The sequence below is a fragment of the Garra rufa genome, chromosome 8, assembly GCF_049309525.1.
Source record: "Garra rufa chromosome 8, GarRuf1.0, whole genome shotgun sequence".
Lineage (NCBI taxonomy): Eukaryota > Metazoa > Chordata > Actinopteri > Cypriniformes > Cyprinidae > Garra > Garra rufa.
In genome coordinates this window covers 30176451-30191621 of record NC_133368.1, presented here as the reverse complement: position 1 = coordinate 30191621, position 15171 = coordinate 30176451, and the positions used below count along the sequence as shown (strand labels likewise).

The 15171-nt window shown below is 34.5% G+C and overlaps 1 protein-coding gene and 1 long non-coding RNA gene across 2 annotated transcripts in view; one reads left to right on the top strand and one right to left on the bottom strand.

Moving 5' to 3' along the window:
- Positions 1-8425, bottom strand: part of ttn.2 (titin, tandem duplicate 2) — a 160670-nt gene extending 152245 nt beyond the window's left edge. The window contains exons 1-5 of the mRNA XM_073845071.1: positions 8335-8425; positions 7633-7836; positions 1883-2170; positions 1704-1792; positions 1400-1614 (exon numbers count right to left, since the gene is read on the bottom strand). Of these exons, the coding sequence (XP_073701172.1) occupies positions 1400-1614; positions 1704-1792; positions 1883-2170; positions 7633-7836; positions 8335-8425 (887 nt within the window). The remainder of the gene's footprint in view (positions 1-1399; positions 1615-1703; positions 1793-1882; positions 2171-7632; positions 7837-8334) is intronic.
- Positions 4524-5473, top strand: LOC141340385 (uncharacterized). Its single transcript, XR_012356571.1, has 3 exons — positions 4524-4735; positions 4964-5018; positions 5396-5473. It is a non-coding gene; the product is annotated as an uncharacterized lncRNA (long non-coding RNA).
- Positions 8426-15171: the final 6746 nt, after the last annotated feature.

Sequence of the window (15171 nt, the reverse complement as noted above, 5' to 3'; positions counted from 1 at the left end):
TGAGAGTTGGGTGAATGATACTCCCAATTATTAAACATGCAAATTTTATGACCACATTAACGGAAAGACTGCATAAAATATTAGTGTTAGAAAATTAATTTGTCACACTGCAGGAGATCTATAAATTTAACTAGAGAAGGTAAAAAAAAAAGCTTAGATATATAAATATTTATAATAATTAAATATTTATATAAATATTTAACATAAATCTTTAAAACATACAAAATAATTTATTATTTTTTAAATTAATTAATAAATTAGTAGTAGTAGTAGTAGTTGTACTAGTAGTAATAACTCTATTGAACAAGACACAGCTGGCAGCACCCATAAGGGGGCGACTTTTCCATGTAAAATAAAGCTTTTTCGTTATGACTGGCCTCTACATAATAAATCTAAGAAAAGTATGGGAATAAAAGTCTGTACAAATCATTTAAATATACAGTGGTGGCCAAACTTACTAGAACACTAGTATTTTAATCAGCTAAAAATGGTTTTAAGTCAGTTATTTCTATCTTTTGCTGTAGTGTGTCAGTAGGAAATATTAGTTTACATTTCCAAACATTCATTTTGCCAGTAATTGTAATAATCCAGTGAGATTTTTGTTTGCACATTGAGTCTGACAGCAACCAGAGCTCCACACAGAGATCTGATCTCATCATTGTTCAGTCTGTCTTTTCAGTCTGTCTGAAATGACATGAAGAAACAGAACAAACTGAAACAGACTAAATCCAGAAGAACTCTAAGATGCTTCAAGAGACCTACCTGCAAAGCAACAGTACGGTTAAAAGTTGGTGTAAAATGCTGTAAAAGATTTTCTTTATCAATTTACTAAATTAAATCAACATTTAGTGTGACCATCCTTTGCGTTTAAAGGAGCTTTTGCCCTAGGTGCACTTGCGCATTTTTTTTCAGGTAGCTTTGCAGGTAGGTTTCTTAAAGCACGTTACCACAGGTTTTCTGGATTTAGTGTGTCTCAGTTTGTTCTTTCTTTATGTCGTTCCAGACAGACTGGATGATGGTGAGATCAGATCTCTATGTGGAGCACTGGCTGCTGTCAGAGTCCTTGTGCAAACAAAAATCTCACTGGATTATTACAATTAATGGCAAAATGAATGTTCCCACTGACACACTACAGCACTACTTTAAACCATTTTTTTAGCTGGTGAAAATACTAGTGTTCTAATAATTTTGGCCACCACTGTACATGGATACATATTTGCACAAAAAAGTGCTATTTATTTCTTTATGTATAAACCTTTTGTAATATGGGATGAATGATTTGGAGCAGAAAATTACTTGAAGTCATTATCATCAAATCAATATAGGTTTTTAACCAAGCCAATGAAATGTATTACAAGAATTGTCTCAAATGTAAATCTGAACACTTTAGACACATTACCTGACAGGAGTGGGTGTCGGGCCCTTAACATGCCTCACAGGAGAGGGAGACTGTTGGCGAGCGGCTGACACTTTAGTCAATTGTGAAGGGGGGGATTTGGAGGTTGGTTTAGGAGGCACACGAGGAGGAGTTTTATGTGCCAGCTGTTGGGTCACAACCCCACCCTCTACTTGCATTTGCATCATGGCTGTGGCCTCATAATGAGCTTCCATTTTCTGTTAGAAAAAAAAAAACAATTAACACACTGGTCTAAAGGGTTAAAGAGACTATATTGTGTTGCTTCAGTGTTGAGACTGGAACTTACCTTCTCTACTCTTGTCTGACGGGTCTGTGAAATCTGAGAGGCTGAAATGATCGTTTTCGGCTTCTTTGCAGGTACAGCTTCTTCTTCACCTGTGAATTATAAATTAAAATTTTGTTAAATTTTTGTTAAATATTAAAACAAAAATGTATGCAACAATTTTAACCAGCTAAAAATCTTACCCTGAACAAGCAACTCAGCAGTTGAAGTTGCACGTCCACTGCTGTTGGAAGCACTGACAGAATAAGTTCCAGAATCTTCTGGAAAGGCCTCAGCAATCAACAAACTGTAAAGGTCTCCATCTTGAACAATCTGAAAGTCAGCTGAGCTCTGAATCTCAGCTCCCTCTCTGTAGAACTTAACCACAGGTGCAGGGATTCCTGTAACTCGAACATCTAGTCTTACTTGGCTCCCTTGTCTCACAGTCATACTTTGTAGTCTCTGAATGAAGTTTGGTGGCGCAGTTTCAGCTGAAAATGAATAAATGCTTTGTCATTTTTCTGACATTTAACAACAGTTTCATACATCCTATTTTACAGGATAAAATAAACCACGTCTGGTATTTGCAAAATATAAATGTGCATAAATAAATGCATGTGCCTAACTAAAGTGCAAAGAGACCTTTAAAACATTGTGACCCTGGACCACAAAAAATGTCTTAAGTAGCAAGGGTACATTTGTAGCAATAGCCAAAAATACACTGTGTGGGTCAAAATTATCAACTGTTCTTGTATGCCAAAAATCATTAGAATACTAGGTAAAGATCATGTTCCATTCAGATATTTTGTAAATAACCTACCATGAATATATCAAAACTTAATTTTTGATTAGTAATATGCATTGCTAAGCACTTAATTTGGACAACTCAGATTCCAGATTTTAAAATAGTATCTTGGCCAAATATTGTCCAAACCATACATCAATGGAAAGCTTATTTATTCAGCTTTCTGACAAATTAAAAAAATTGAGCCTTATGACTGGTTTTGTGGTCCAGGGTCACATTTTTATTTTTAAATAAGATTAGCATTTCCTGAAGAAAAGACCAAAGCTTGCAAGGCAGCAAAGGGATAGTAGGCTACTGTAACGTTTTTATTTAAATGAACATTATCAAAGTTAAATTCCAACTTTTCTCTTCTTTCTCAATTTATAAACACCAAAAATAGGGCATTTTAGCAGACTAAAAATACCTACAATGGTTGATTTTACGGTTCAAGCTGAATAAATTCCAGAAAATTGTTAAAGAAGAAGAAGAGAAAAAGATTATAGAAAATATGAGAATATCAACATGCAGTGAGGGACTTATTAGCGTTTACACGGTACGGTTTAAAGGAATTTTTAGCCCTCACCTGTACAATTTCAGGAACAAGCTGGCTGTTTATCTCACGATATCGAATTGTCTAACTATACTCAAAACGTTTTTATACTAAACATTTTGCGATGTTTGCGATACAGCCCAGCAAACATTGGTCCGACGGCGACGTCCTGTCCCTGGCCAAAAATAGTAGCGGTAGGACGACAAAATATGCAAAAAATTTTAACACAAAATATTTCTTAAAAATGCATTCAGATGCATTTGTACATGTCTACAATTATATGTGGTTGCATGTAAAGTTGTTACTTTGACTTTTAGCTGAGTGTAGTTCAAAATATACCCGGTTGTGATTCGGTTGTGAAAGGACGTCCAGCAGGTGACGTCTTTTACACGTGCATTTATAGTCCATCGTCAACCTCTATAAAATCCTTATGAAATATGCAAAAGCAATTGTGCTTACATTCACATTCACATTGGCATACTACAGTAATTAATTTAAGTGCCCAAAGTAGTTTCTTAAGAGGTTGTTAATAGACGTCCACTGACGTCCTTTAAACGTTTAGTAAGACCCATGCAAACCAGCACGGAAATCTTTATTTAAAAAACTTCCATTTGTTTTACATCTTGTTTTATGTCAAATTCTATTCACAAATTGCTTGTAGTTAAGTGTGAAATCACTGCATTTACCCATTATTCCACCAGTTTCCCATACATTACAATATGATTTAATTATTTCGTTTTTAATGATTAAATATATATAGGCTATATACATAAGTTATTCATGAAGTCACAATTTAAAGTCTGAGCTGGATGCAAAAACTGCTGCCAAGATGTTGTTACAAATCTCGCAATATGGTATCTCTATAGCAGATTATCTCGAGATATGACAGTTTGTATACTCAAAATTCCAGATCAATAGGTGGCGGTAATGCATCTTTTTATGCTGGTTTGGCAAAATCGCCAAAAACACCAGAAGAAGAGGAGTGAGCCGTAACGCACACGAGGAGAGAGTTTTTTGAGTTTACAAATCATTAAAAATTCACGGATGGGTAAGTACATTTTGAGGTATTTTATTAATGTATTTTATTTTTACTTGTTTTACTCGGAGGAACCAAAAGCAAGTATAAGCACACTGTCAAGTTAAATTAACTTGGGCTAAAGTTAGCTAGTATGCTAAAAGGTAATGTTTAATGCTATGGTCTTTTTTAACCCTAAAAAGAAACTCATCTGTGGCATATATATATATATATATATATATATATATATATATATATATATATATATATGTATATGTGTATATATGTACTTTGATATCAATGACATGCAGCACATAAGAGCACATCGGTTGATTAAACATGTTTAAAGATTAAATTAAAAAGTACTACTCAGATGTAGCATTCTAAAAGTTTATTTCTGAAAATAAATGCAATGAAAGACTGTGATATGTTAAAACTGTAGGAGGAGCTCAGGAATAATTCACTGAAATCTGTAAATTCATTTGAGCATGGCTGACTTCAATAAGTGCTTTAAAAGTATTTTGTAATTTCAGATTTGCTAAACATGTCCTCTGACTATCAAAGAAACTGGAGATGTCGAAGGGCAAGAGTTGATGCCTTAGCGGAAGAGGACAGCAGCTCAGAATCCGAGGGGACAGTGGAGCCTGCCTTGGTGTTTTACAATTTCAAATAGGTGGAACCAGATAATTACCCCATGCCATCAGCAAGTAAGGAATATTATATGGTGTTTGAAACGCAGGCCATTTATGGGAAATTCATTAAAGCAAAGTTTGCAAACAGTCAGTTTGTAAATCTTTTATTAGAGGTACAAGTAGTTGTTTATCGATAATCTAATGCCAATATCGATACCATTGTTTTTGTTTGCTGTCAATTCTGTCTTGCTCTTGATTTTTCAAAACATTATTACATTATTTTGATTGTGGTGTCACTTTTAGGTTCAGCAACTGTCCAGAGTTGGCCGAATGTCAGTCAGAGACTGTGTATGAACAGGTATGTATTTACCTAGCGTTGTTTGTGTGTTTTGCTGTGTCGTATTTCAGAAAAAAATGTATAATTCTGTCACACACTATATCTACTTATATAATTGCCTGTTTTTGTGTTGAAGTTGTAATGTCTGTGCTAAATCAGGTTGTTCGTAGGACTTAAAACAAGATATAAAAACATAATGTTAGTGTAAGAAATGAATGAGTCATTACTTGTCACAAAAACTTTGGATAGGGATAGAGCACTTATTACATGATAGAGAGTGGTTGTGAAAGTGTATGTTTTAACACTGCATGCAATTGGCAAGCTGCACAGTACTGCTAATTTGTAATACTGATCTTACAATGCATTTTAATATTATGACTGAATCGTTTATTTCGCAGAATCATGTCAAATGCCTTAATGGCAAAATTCAACATGCAGGGTGGTGGCCAGCTGGAAAAGGCTGCATTCAAGGCTACACCTTATATAATATAATACAAGGTAATTTGTGACACATCGTATGTTCCTTGTGTCTTATTTAAAAGACCTGTTTTTATCAGAAATGTCCAAACGCATAATTAACATGTTTTAGTCCCGGTGTTCTCATATGTGGACATGTATGAAATCAACATCCTGCATCACGAATTAAGTCGTCACTTTGTTTTGAAATGCATAACATTTTTCTGAGATGTTGATTCATGACACACAGTTTAAAAATTAGACAAATTTAAATAATTAATTATCTTATTTCCATAAGAGTGTCACTACATTACTTTTAGACTTTTTGAAGACTAAGGAGAGGGAGTGGTCCTGGTGAAACATTCAGTCATTTGGTATCTCAGAGAAGCTCTCAATACTGTGACATGTAGAGTGTCAGAGAAATCCACTAAAATATAATGTTCTCATGTTACTCATATCACAGGTTAATGTGTTCATGAAATGAATGGGAAAAGTCTTGTTCGACTGCATTGTACAATTAGTTTGATAGATAAAAACACTTTAAAAATAAGTGCTTGTTTAACTTTTTGCTTTTTACATTCATATTTTCTTCCCTCAGATGCTGTGAAGAGGTGGAACCCCAATTCAACGTAATCGGAAATTGATGGCGCTATGGCTGAACATCTAAAACATGCTCCAGGAAGAGCGGGGGGTGGGGGTTATAAAAAATAAGTTTTCGGGTGAAAAAGATGTGGGAGATATTTGTGACAGCTCAATTCCTTAAATTTAGTTATGAAACTGAATTTGTTTCGTGATGAACATGTTAATTTTTCCTGTTTCCCTGGTGAATTTGTATTAAAACCATAAAATAAATGTGATAAATAAATTGTGACTTTAGTTCATCCCGTTATCTTTGATCATTTGTAATGAACTACTAAAATGTTAATATAACACTTTATTTTACAGTGACCTTGTAACATGTAGTTACTGTAATAACTATAAATTATGCATAATTGCATGTATCAAACCTTAACCTTATATTCAGATGCAGTTAATTATATTAAGTACTTAAATGTATAAGTAAAGTAATGTGTTGTTTGATCTACACGTGATTATAACGTGTTCTATCTAGACGTTTCGGTATGACTGGGCCGATTTTGGCCCTTTTTAGAACCTTTGTCAAGTTTAGATGCTTAAACGTCAAAATCGCCTGATTACGATTTAACACAATTAGTGTATGATTATTTTATATGCAGGCTTATATGCCTACACTTATGCATAAACACACCATATAAACATCCAGAAGAAGACTAATTCTGACGTCCATGGACGCGCTGAAGAGACGTGGAATTCACGGCCAGAAGAGACGTGGAATTCACGGCCAGAAAAGACGTCGGTTCAACTTCCATTTTGGAACTATTTTTCAACCATGACGGGACGTGTCGGACGGACGTCTTTTCAACGGTCATTACACGTCCAAATGTTTGCTGGGAGATAGCCTAAGAATTAAGTACATATAGTTTTAGAAACGTACTGCATCCCAGTAAAAAATATTACGGATAAATCCTTCCCTAATAATAATGTTCGAGTAAAATCGGAACTAGCTAATTGACGGACGAGTTTGAACTTTGCGCTCGCGTCTCAGGCATTAACGTTATATAACGCTCAACAAAGTTCACCTTTCCAAAAAAAAATTAAAAAATAAAAACATTTGTCTCTACACTAAAACGTATTTATTTGTATATGTTTTTTAGAGAAAAAAAAAATCCCCACAAAGCCAACATATTTCAACCCTCTGTCAATACAGCGCCACCTTTCAAGCACTGTAAAAGGTGACACACATTCCTTTCCATAAATTCCCCAAGCTATGGTAGCCTGCATGTGTCATTTAACAGTATCACTGGAGATACCACTTTCTATAACAAGTAACAGTCATTAATTTTATGAGCCTAGCAGTTAATCCACATATTTGCTTACTGTTGCCCACTCAAGGGTGCCAGATTACCGTGGGAGTATTCATGACTCTAATTTGGAAACTAGGCTACTACAAATTAATGTGTAATCATTTTAATTATTATCCAGCACTGCAGAGTAACATTTGAGTGCAGCAGCAGTACTTTTTAGTAGCATTTTGAAAGGAAAAGGAAAACTGTGAGGGTAGTGTCAACAGCTAAAATCAAGTTACATATTGTGTTGTTACCTGTAACAAGTAGTTCAGCAGTGCTAGTGGCTTGTCCAGCGCCATTGGTGGCTCTCACAGAAAATCTTCCACTGTGTGCGGCTGTCACAGCGGGGATCATCAGAACAGCGCGGCCATCGCTGAACGAGATCTGAGCGCCGGGCAGAGCCGCAGCAGTAAGAACCTGGCCATCACGAAACCAGCTCACCTCTGGAACTGGATTACCTGTGGATACCGCTTTATGTTATTATATTATTAAAAAAAATATATATATATATCTAGGCTTTGTCAAATACATTTCTTAATCCATAGTCAAATTGCATGTCTCTTAGTGGATAGAAAGATGGAGCTAGAGGCCCCTGTTGCACATTGTATGAAATTTTCATATTAAATTCTGAGTTTCATTTGAATTTTGAACTGAACATGCATATAGATCCACATTAATGCATTTTCAACTTTATTATGATGCTTAAACATTGCATATTGAAATCAATAATTTACATGCCTCCCACAAATAATGCATTTTATTTGTAGGAGGGAAAGTGACACATTGAGCTAAACTGAAGCGTTAACTTTTTTTTTTATAAATGCATTTATTTAATTGCATTTATTTTATGCTTTTGTTTATTTTTTGCATTTCTCATTTATTGCATTGATTCTAATCAAAAGAGTCAAGAAGAATACATATCAGCAGTGGAATGGCAAAGTGGGAATCATTCTTACCACTAACTTGAGCTTCGAACGTTGCAGCACTACCCTCAAGTGCCACAACGCTCTGAAGCGGCTGTGTAAATGTTGGTGCCTGTGTTGACATGGTGAAAGGCACCCTAAAAGAACAGAATAAAGTTATAATTATGGCATGCAAAAAGGTTAAAATAACATCTTAACTCAAAAAGACAATAAAATACAAACAGGTATTTTTAGCTGCATCTACCAGACTAATCAGAGGTGTGATCCCTGACTACCTGGTAGAAGCTAGTCTGTCACTTGAGATTCAATCGCCCTGCTGGGTGTTAGGCCAAACATTTGGACCTCGTATCAACTGACAGCTTATGGGACATGACAGTAACAACTGGTTCCTGTGGCCTCCGGTGAGCTCTTTTTCTGGCATGACGCATACTTTAGAATAGCCCTCCAGTTATAAAGACAGACAGACCTGTATCATCAAATTTTGTCACTATCAAAAATGAATCTGAATCAGCGGCTTACGCATCTCAATTCAACTTGTGACTCAATGTCAATGCGGAATTGAACAACCGGGCCTCTACCAAGCAATACGGAGATGTTATTCTTACGTACTACATAATCGCATAATCTTTAACTGTGAGGTTTAACCCTCTGGGGTCTGTGGGTGTTTTTGGGCCCTGAAGTAGTTTTGACATGCCTTAACATCTGTGCTTTTTTTAGTATCTAAAAAACATATTAATGACTAAAGTCTAAATACAAGGAAATCAGCACAAATACTCTCAGCATATAAGATTCACAAGCATTGACTGTCTGACAAAACTAAAAAGTTACTTGAAGAAGAGAACTAGTCTATAATTAGAATTAAAAATGGCTGACAGGAACTGCTAGATGCATGACCTTTACCTAAAATAGATAGTACAACAGTATATGAATTCAGATATAGTTCATATGGAAGTAATTATTAAATAGGGTACTTACTTAGATAGCTATCAGACAGTTTGATACTACATATCTTAGATAATGTACATATCAAAATTCATAAACCATAATCGAAATGAAAACTTCAAATGACAGTATTGCTCTGAAACATACAACCACAAAACAACATCTCTACTTTTATCACACTTTTTTTAAAAAAAAGACTAGTATTCATGTTTAATTGAGAATACTTTGACATACATTCTCATTTAATTAAAAAAGCAAACACATACGTTAAAAATAAATTATAGCATCCTGTGAATGCTGTAATACCATGGCAATAATTCAAAGGTACAACCAAGTTCATCAATATCAAAAACTCTAAATAATTATTAACTGCATTAGCAAATACCCCATATATCAAGTTCAAAAACCACAAACTGAAAATCACATTTTCACAGATTCTCAATACAGTAACAAGTCAGAAATGTCTAGAAACAACTTTAAACTAAAAATCCATTTAAACTGCAATTAATGTCCTAAGCTAACGAAACCTAGTGTCACAAAAGGCATCCTCTAAAAATAGTCCGTACTAAGCTTGATTGACAGTCACCATGTGGCACATAGCTGGGGGTGCAACTGATATCTCTGCTGCTGATTCCCTTAAAAAGACATCATGGCCCAGCTAGGACATCACTCTAATGCTATCACAGGCTATTCTTGGCTTTACTAAAACCACCGTACCATTAAATACCATTAATAACGTCTTAAGTCAAAAGTGAATTAAAATGTATTCAAATTGCTTACAATCTGTATCCTTCCAACTAAATCTCTCAAAGTGAACATCAAACTTGGCATTGCCACTAGCTTTATTAGTTAGAAGCACACAACAAAGCATCATTAGAAAGCATTGCACTGGCACATGGGTACAAGAGCACAAAGCGTACTTACTTGTATCCACAAGAGTGCCTTGAACTGGAGGGACGAAGCCCAAAAGGTTTTGTCTTCTGAAACAAAGTCCTTATCCAGATATGATTTCAGAAAACACAGTGTGAGAACGGTTGAGCCTCGAAATATCCCCAAAAAACAAAACTACACAGGGTCTTATCCGTGTAGTTTTGCTTTTTCCCTTGCAATCCCTACACCCGAGGCAAGGCTGGGAATGCTCCAACTGCTCAGAAGTGTTAACATGGTGGTTTTCCTTTATATACCCCTAGGCTAATCAGCATCATCACTACATTGCCATGCCCCATTGGCCATCCCCCATGAGGCATCATGGGAGGTAGCAGCCATTTTATGCAAACTCACACCTGTCACCCACTTTACTTCAACACAACACAGGACCCGTTATCACAGGGTGGCTGAAACCCCCACACCTAAAGAAACAGGAAAATGCCCCTCACAAAGAGAGAAATCTTCACTGGCTTTATCTCATAAATTAATCAATCACTAACATGTTGATTCTCAAGAAGTGAAGAACCAAATGGGGGAGAAGGGCTGTCGCTGTCACTCAGGCTCTGGGTGGACGAGATAAACGTCTCCAGCCCAGATCACAGACAGCGTTTACCCACCTGTTTTTCTTTTAACTGTATAGTGAGGTAGAAGTGATTATGTTAACACTTTGAAAACAGAAAAGAAGTTGTTGGTTACGAACGTTACCATTATAGTGGGACCCTAAGTTGGATTTGCAGTGAACTAAAACTGACAGGAGTCCATGTTAAAGATAGGCTGTGACATGTATGAGTGGAATGCATGACTAGTATATGACAAGGACTTTGTGAGACAACAATCTAATGATCAAATGTGATATAGTTATAAATATAAAATAAATGTATATAGCTATACAGCACTTTTGTCTTCATTCATTACTCACACATAAAGATACACACACACACATACATACATATACATACACATACATATACATACATACATATATATATATATATATATATATATATATATATATATATATATATATATATATATATTTGTGACCCTGGACCACAAAACCAGTCTTAAGTCGCTGGGGTATATTTGTAGCAATAGCCAAAAATACATAGTATGGGTCAAAATTATTGATTTTTCTTTTATGTCAAAAATCATTAGGAAATTAAGTAAAGATCATGTTACATTAAGAATTTTTGTAAAATTCCTACTGTAAACCTATCAAAATGTAATTTTAGATTAGTAATATGCATTGTTAAGAACTTAATTTGGACAACTTTAAAGGTGATTTTCTCAGTATTTTGATTTTTTTGCACCCTCAGATTCCAGATTTTCAAATAGTTGTATCTCGGCCAAATATTGTCTTATCCTAACAAACTATACATCAATAGAAAGCTTATTTATTGAGCTTTCATATGATGTATATATCTCAGTTTTGTAAAATTTAACCTGGTTAAATTAATGACTGGTTTTGTGGTCCAGGGTCACATACACACACACACATATATATATATATATATATATATATATATATATATATATATATATATATATAAACAATCACATGGGAGTTATTTGATAGTAAAGATTATTTTAGAAACAAGCACTGAACAACAATTTAGCAAAGTTTATTTTTATTCAGAATTTTGGTACTGGATACAGAATACTTGTTGCAAACAACAGTGTTACAAATATTATAATTATGTATAATTCACAAAGAATGAAAAGGTCAGGCTTGGTGAACTCTGATATCCAATGTTTTTCCCCTAAACAGCATCTGTGCCTGTGATGAGTGATAATAGTTTTTCCAGACATTTCTTATACAGTATGTTCTATAATCAGTAGCCTTTATGATGGTCTGGCTTCTGTTAAAGTATACAGTTGAGGTCAAAAGTTTACATACACCTAGCAGAATCTTTTAATTGTTAATTATTTGACTAAAATAAGAGGGATCATACAAAAAAAAAAAGTTTATTTTTAAATAAGATATTTCACATGAAAGACGTTCATATATAGTCCACAAGACAAAATAATAGTTGAATTTATAAAAATGACCCTGTTCAAAAGTTTTCATACACTTCTTAATGTGTTGTTATCTGAATGACAGTTTCTGTTTTTTGTTTGTTTGTTTGTTTGTTTGTTTGTTTGTTTTAGTGATAGTTGTTCATGTCTCTTGTTTGTCAATTAAACAGTTAAACTGCCCGCTGTTCTTCCGAAAAATCCTTCAGGTCTCACAAATTCTTTGGTTTTTCAGCATTTTTGTGTTTTTGAATCCTTTACAACAATGACTGTATGATTTTAATATCTTTTCACACTAAGGACAACTGAGGGACTCATATGCAACTATTACAGAAGGCTGCTGATGCTGAAAGCTGATGCTCCAGAAGGAAAAACTATGCAATAACAGCCAAGGGTGAAAACTTTTTGAATTTGAAGATCAGGGTAAATTTATTTTGCCTTCTGGGAAACATGTAAGTATCTTCTGTAGCTTCTGAAGGGCAGTAATAAATAAAAGAATATATATATTTAGGCAAAATAAGAAAAAAATATACACATCTGCATTCTGTTCAAAAGTTTACACCCCCGTCTCTTAATGCATCGTTGTTATTTTTTTTTTCAGGAGCACCTGTCGAGTTTGAACCTTTTGTAATAGTTGCATATGAGTCCCTCAGTTGTCCTCAGTGTGAAAAGATGGATCTCAAAATCATACAGTTATTGTTGGAAAGGGTTCAAATACGCAAAAAATAATTTTTGGGACCTGAAAGAGTTTAACTGTTTAGGACAAACAAGGGACTCGTATACAAATATCACTTGAAAAAAAAAAAAAAACAGCTGTGGATCATTCAGGTAACAACACAGTATAAAGAAGCAAGTGTATGTAAACTTTTGAACAGGGTCATTTTTATAAATTCAGCTATTATTTTCTCTCATGGACTATATATATAACCATCTTTTATGTGAAATATCTTACTGAGGTCAGTACTAAATAAACAATAGCATGCATTTTGTATGATCCCTATTTTTTGGTAAAATAATTTACATTTTGCAGATTCTGCAAGGTGTATTTCAACTTTTGACCTCAGCTGTATATATATATATATATATATATATATATATATATATACACACACACACACACACACACACACACACACACACACACACACAAATTAATATTTCTGTAATCACTTTTACCAATGGATACATCATCTTCCTTTCCATTATGTCCTTCTCAAAAGTATGGTAAAAATTAAACAACTGCAGAAAGCTAGTGGTCTCAGACTTCATATGCTGTTTAACTCACTTGCCTCTCGTCACATGCTGCAACCTTAGTATCTTTCTTGCAGAGCATTTGAGGATAAGTGCAGTGTGAGTGCAGGTCTTCTTCCACTAATAAATTTTGCTCATCCGGTCTGGAGAGGAAGTGTGGAGTGACCCTGTGCACTGAAGAAATCAGGTTACATTATTATTTACTGCACTGAAAAGATCACATCATTATTTTCATTATTCAAAAATGGTTATCATACTCCAGCTTGAGCCTCATGTGTTGGTTTTTCAAAGCTGCCTTTATCACTTACAGTTAGGAAGAGCAGTAAGTAAAAAAGTTAAGAGTACTAAAGGCCAGTTAAAAGTACAGGGCTTATATCTGTGAGACAGCTGTATCTGAATCAGCCGGGGTGCAGAATGACACCTCAGACAGTTTCTCAGTTGGGGCGACATAGCTGGAAAGCAAAGGTGTAACCTGAGAGCCTTGAGTTATGCTTTGTGATAACAGTAACATGCCATTGACTAATAGTCACCCTTACTTTCCTTCAGTAGAGAACCCCATGAAATCTAATTTTACGTTTTGGGGCTTTTACTCTATGTCTGTTACCTTTAAGTTCATCTGTATGCTAATGCACTCATGAAGGTTGACATAATTCAAAATGTAAGAATGTATAATTCTTCAGGCAAAATGGACCAAAAATTCATAGGATCTTTCAGGATTAGATTTTAAAGAAGTCTAGAGATATATAAAATAGCTCTATCTTGAATAAAATGAGTTAATAGCTATAGAGAAAGCGGAGCGGAGAAAATATTAGGAAATGTACTTGGAATCAACAGAAATATCAGACCACCTAGAAATGAAACTCAAGAGCATGTGGATATTATGACTCCACTGACATGCAATTTGCATGCATTTAACAAAGTTAATTGTGAGGTGTCTATTAGCTGGTAGTTATATGTGGGTCTGTGAGCATACTTACCTCACCTCAGATTAAATTACAGACTCTTTCACAAGCAAGGATACATATGTTGAAGACAGATGGCATTACCCTGACTACAAAAGTCCTTACTCACTACACTCATTTTTAAGCTAACTTAGATATGAAGCACTTTGAACACCAACACCATATTAGCTCTTTGTATAAAACAAGGTTTACTATAAAATTGAAAGATTAGGCTTTAGATGAGCCACTGTGTCAATGTCTGTTTGAAAATGTTAAATTACCTTCATATATAAAAAATAAATAATGTATTATACATTGTTGAGGAGTAAATAGTTACATGTAACATAATTACATAACTGATAAAATGTGTAATGTGCAAATGTAAATGTTATCAATTACAGAGGGGGGTTACATCTGAATAATTTCACACACACACATTTGATTGATTCCTTTTTCTAGAATTGCATTGATTTGTCTATAATATGAGATACCAATGTTTTAGGAGTTCAGGACACAGAATATACTCTTAAAAATAAAGGTTCTTTATTAGCATCAATGGATCCATGAAGAACTTTGAACAACCATGGAACCTTTCAAATGCAGAAAAGGATCTTTAATTTGTTTAAAAAAAAAGTTTTTTTTACATCTATAAAATGCTCTTCAAAATGGTTCTTTTAAGAGCTGTTCACTGAAAGGTTCTTTGGGGAACCAAAAATGGTTCTTATATGGCATCACTACTACAAAAACACCCTTTTGGAACCTTTTAAAAATAAAGGTTCCAAAATAGGGTTTTCAC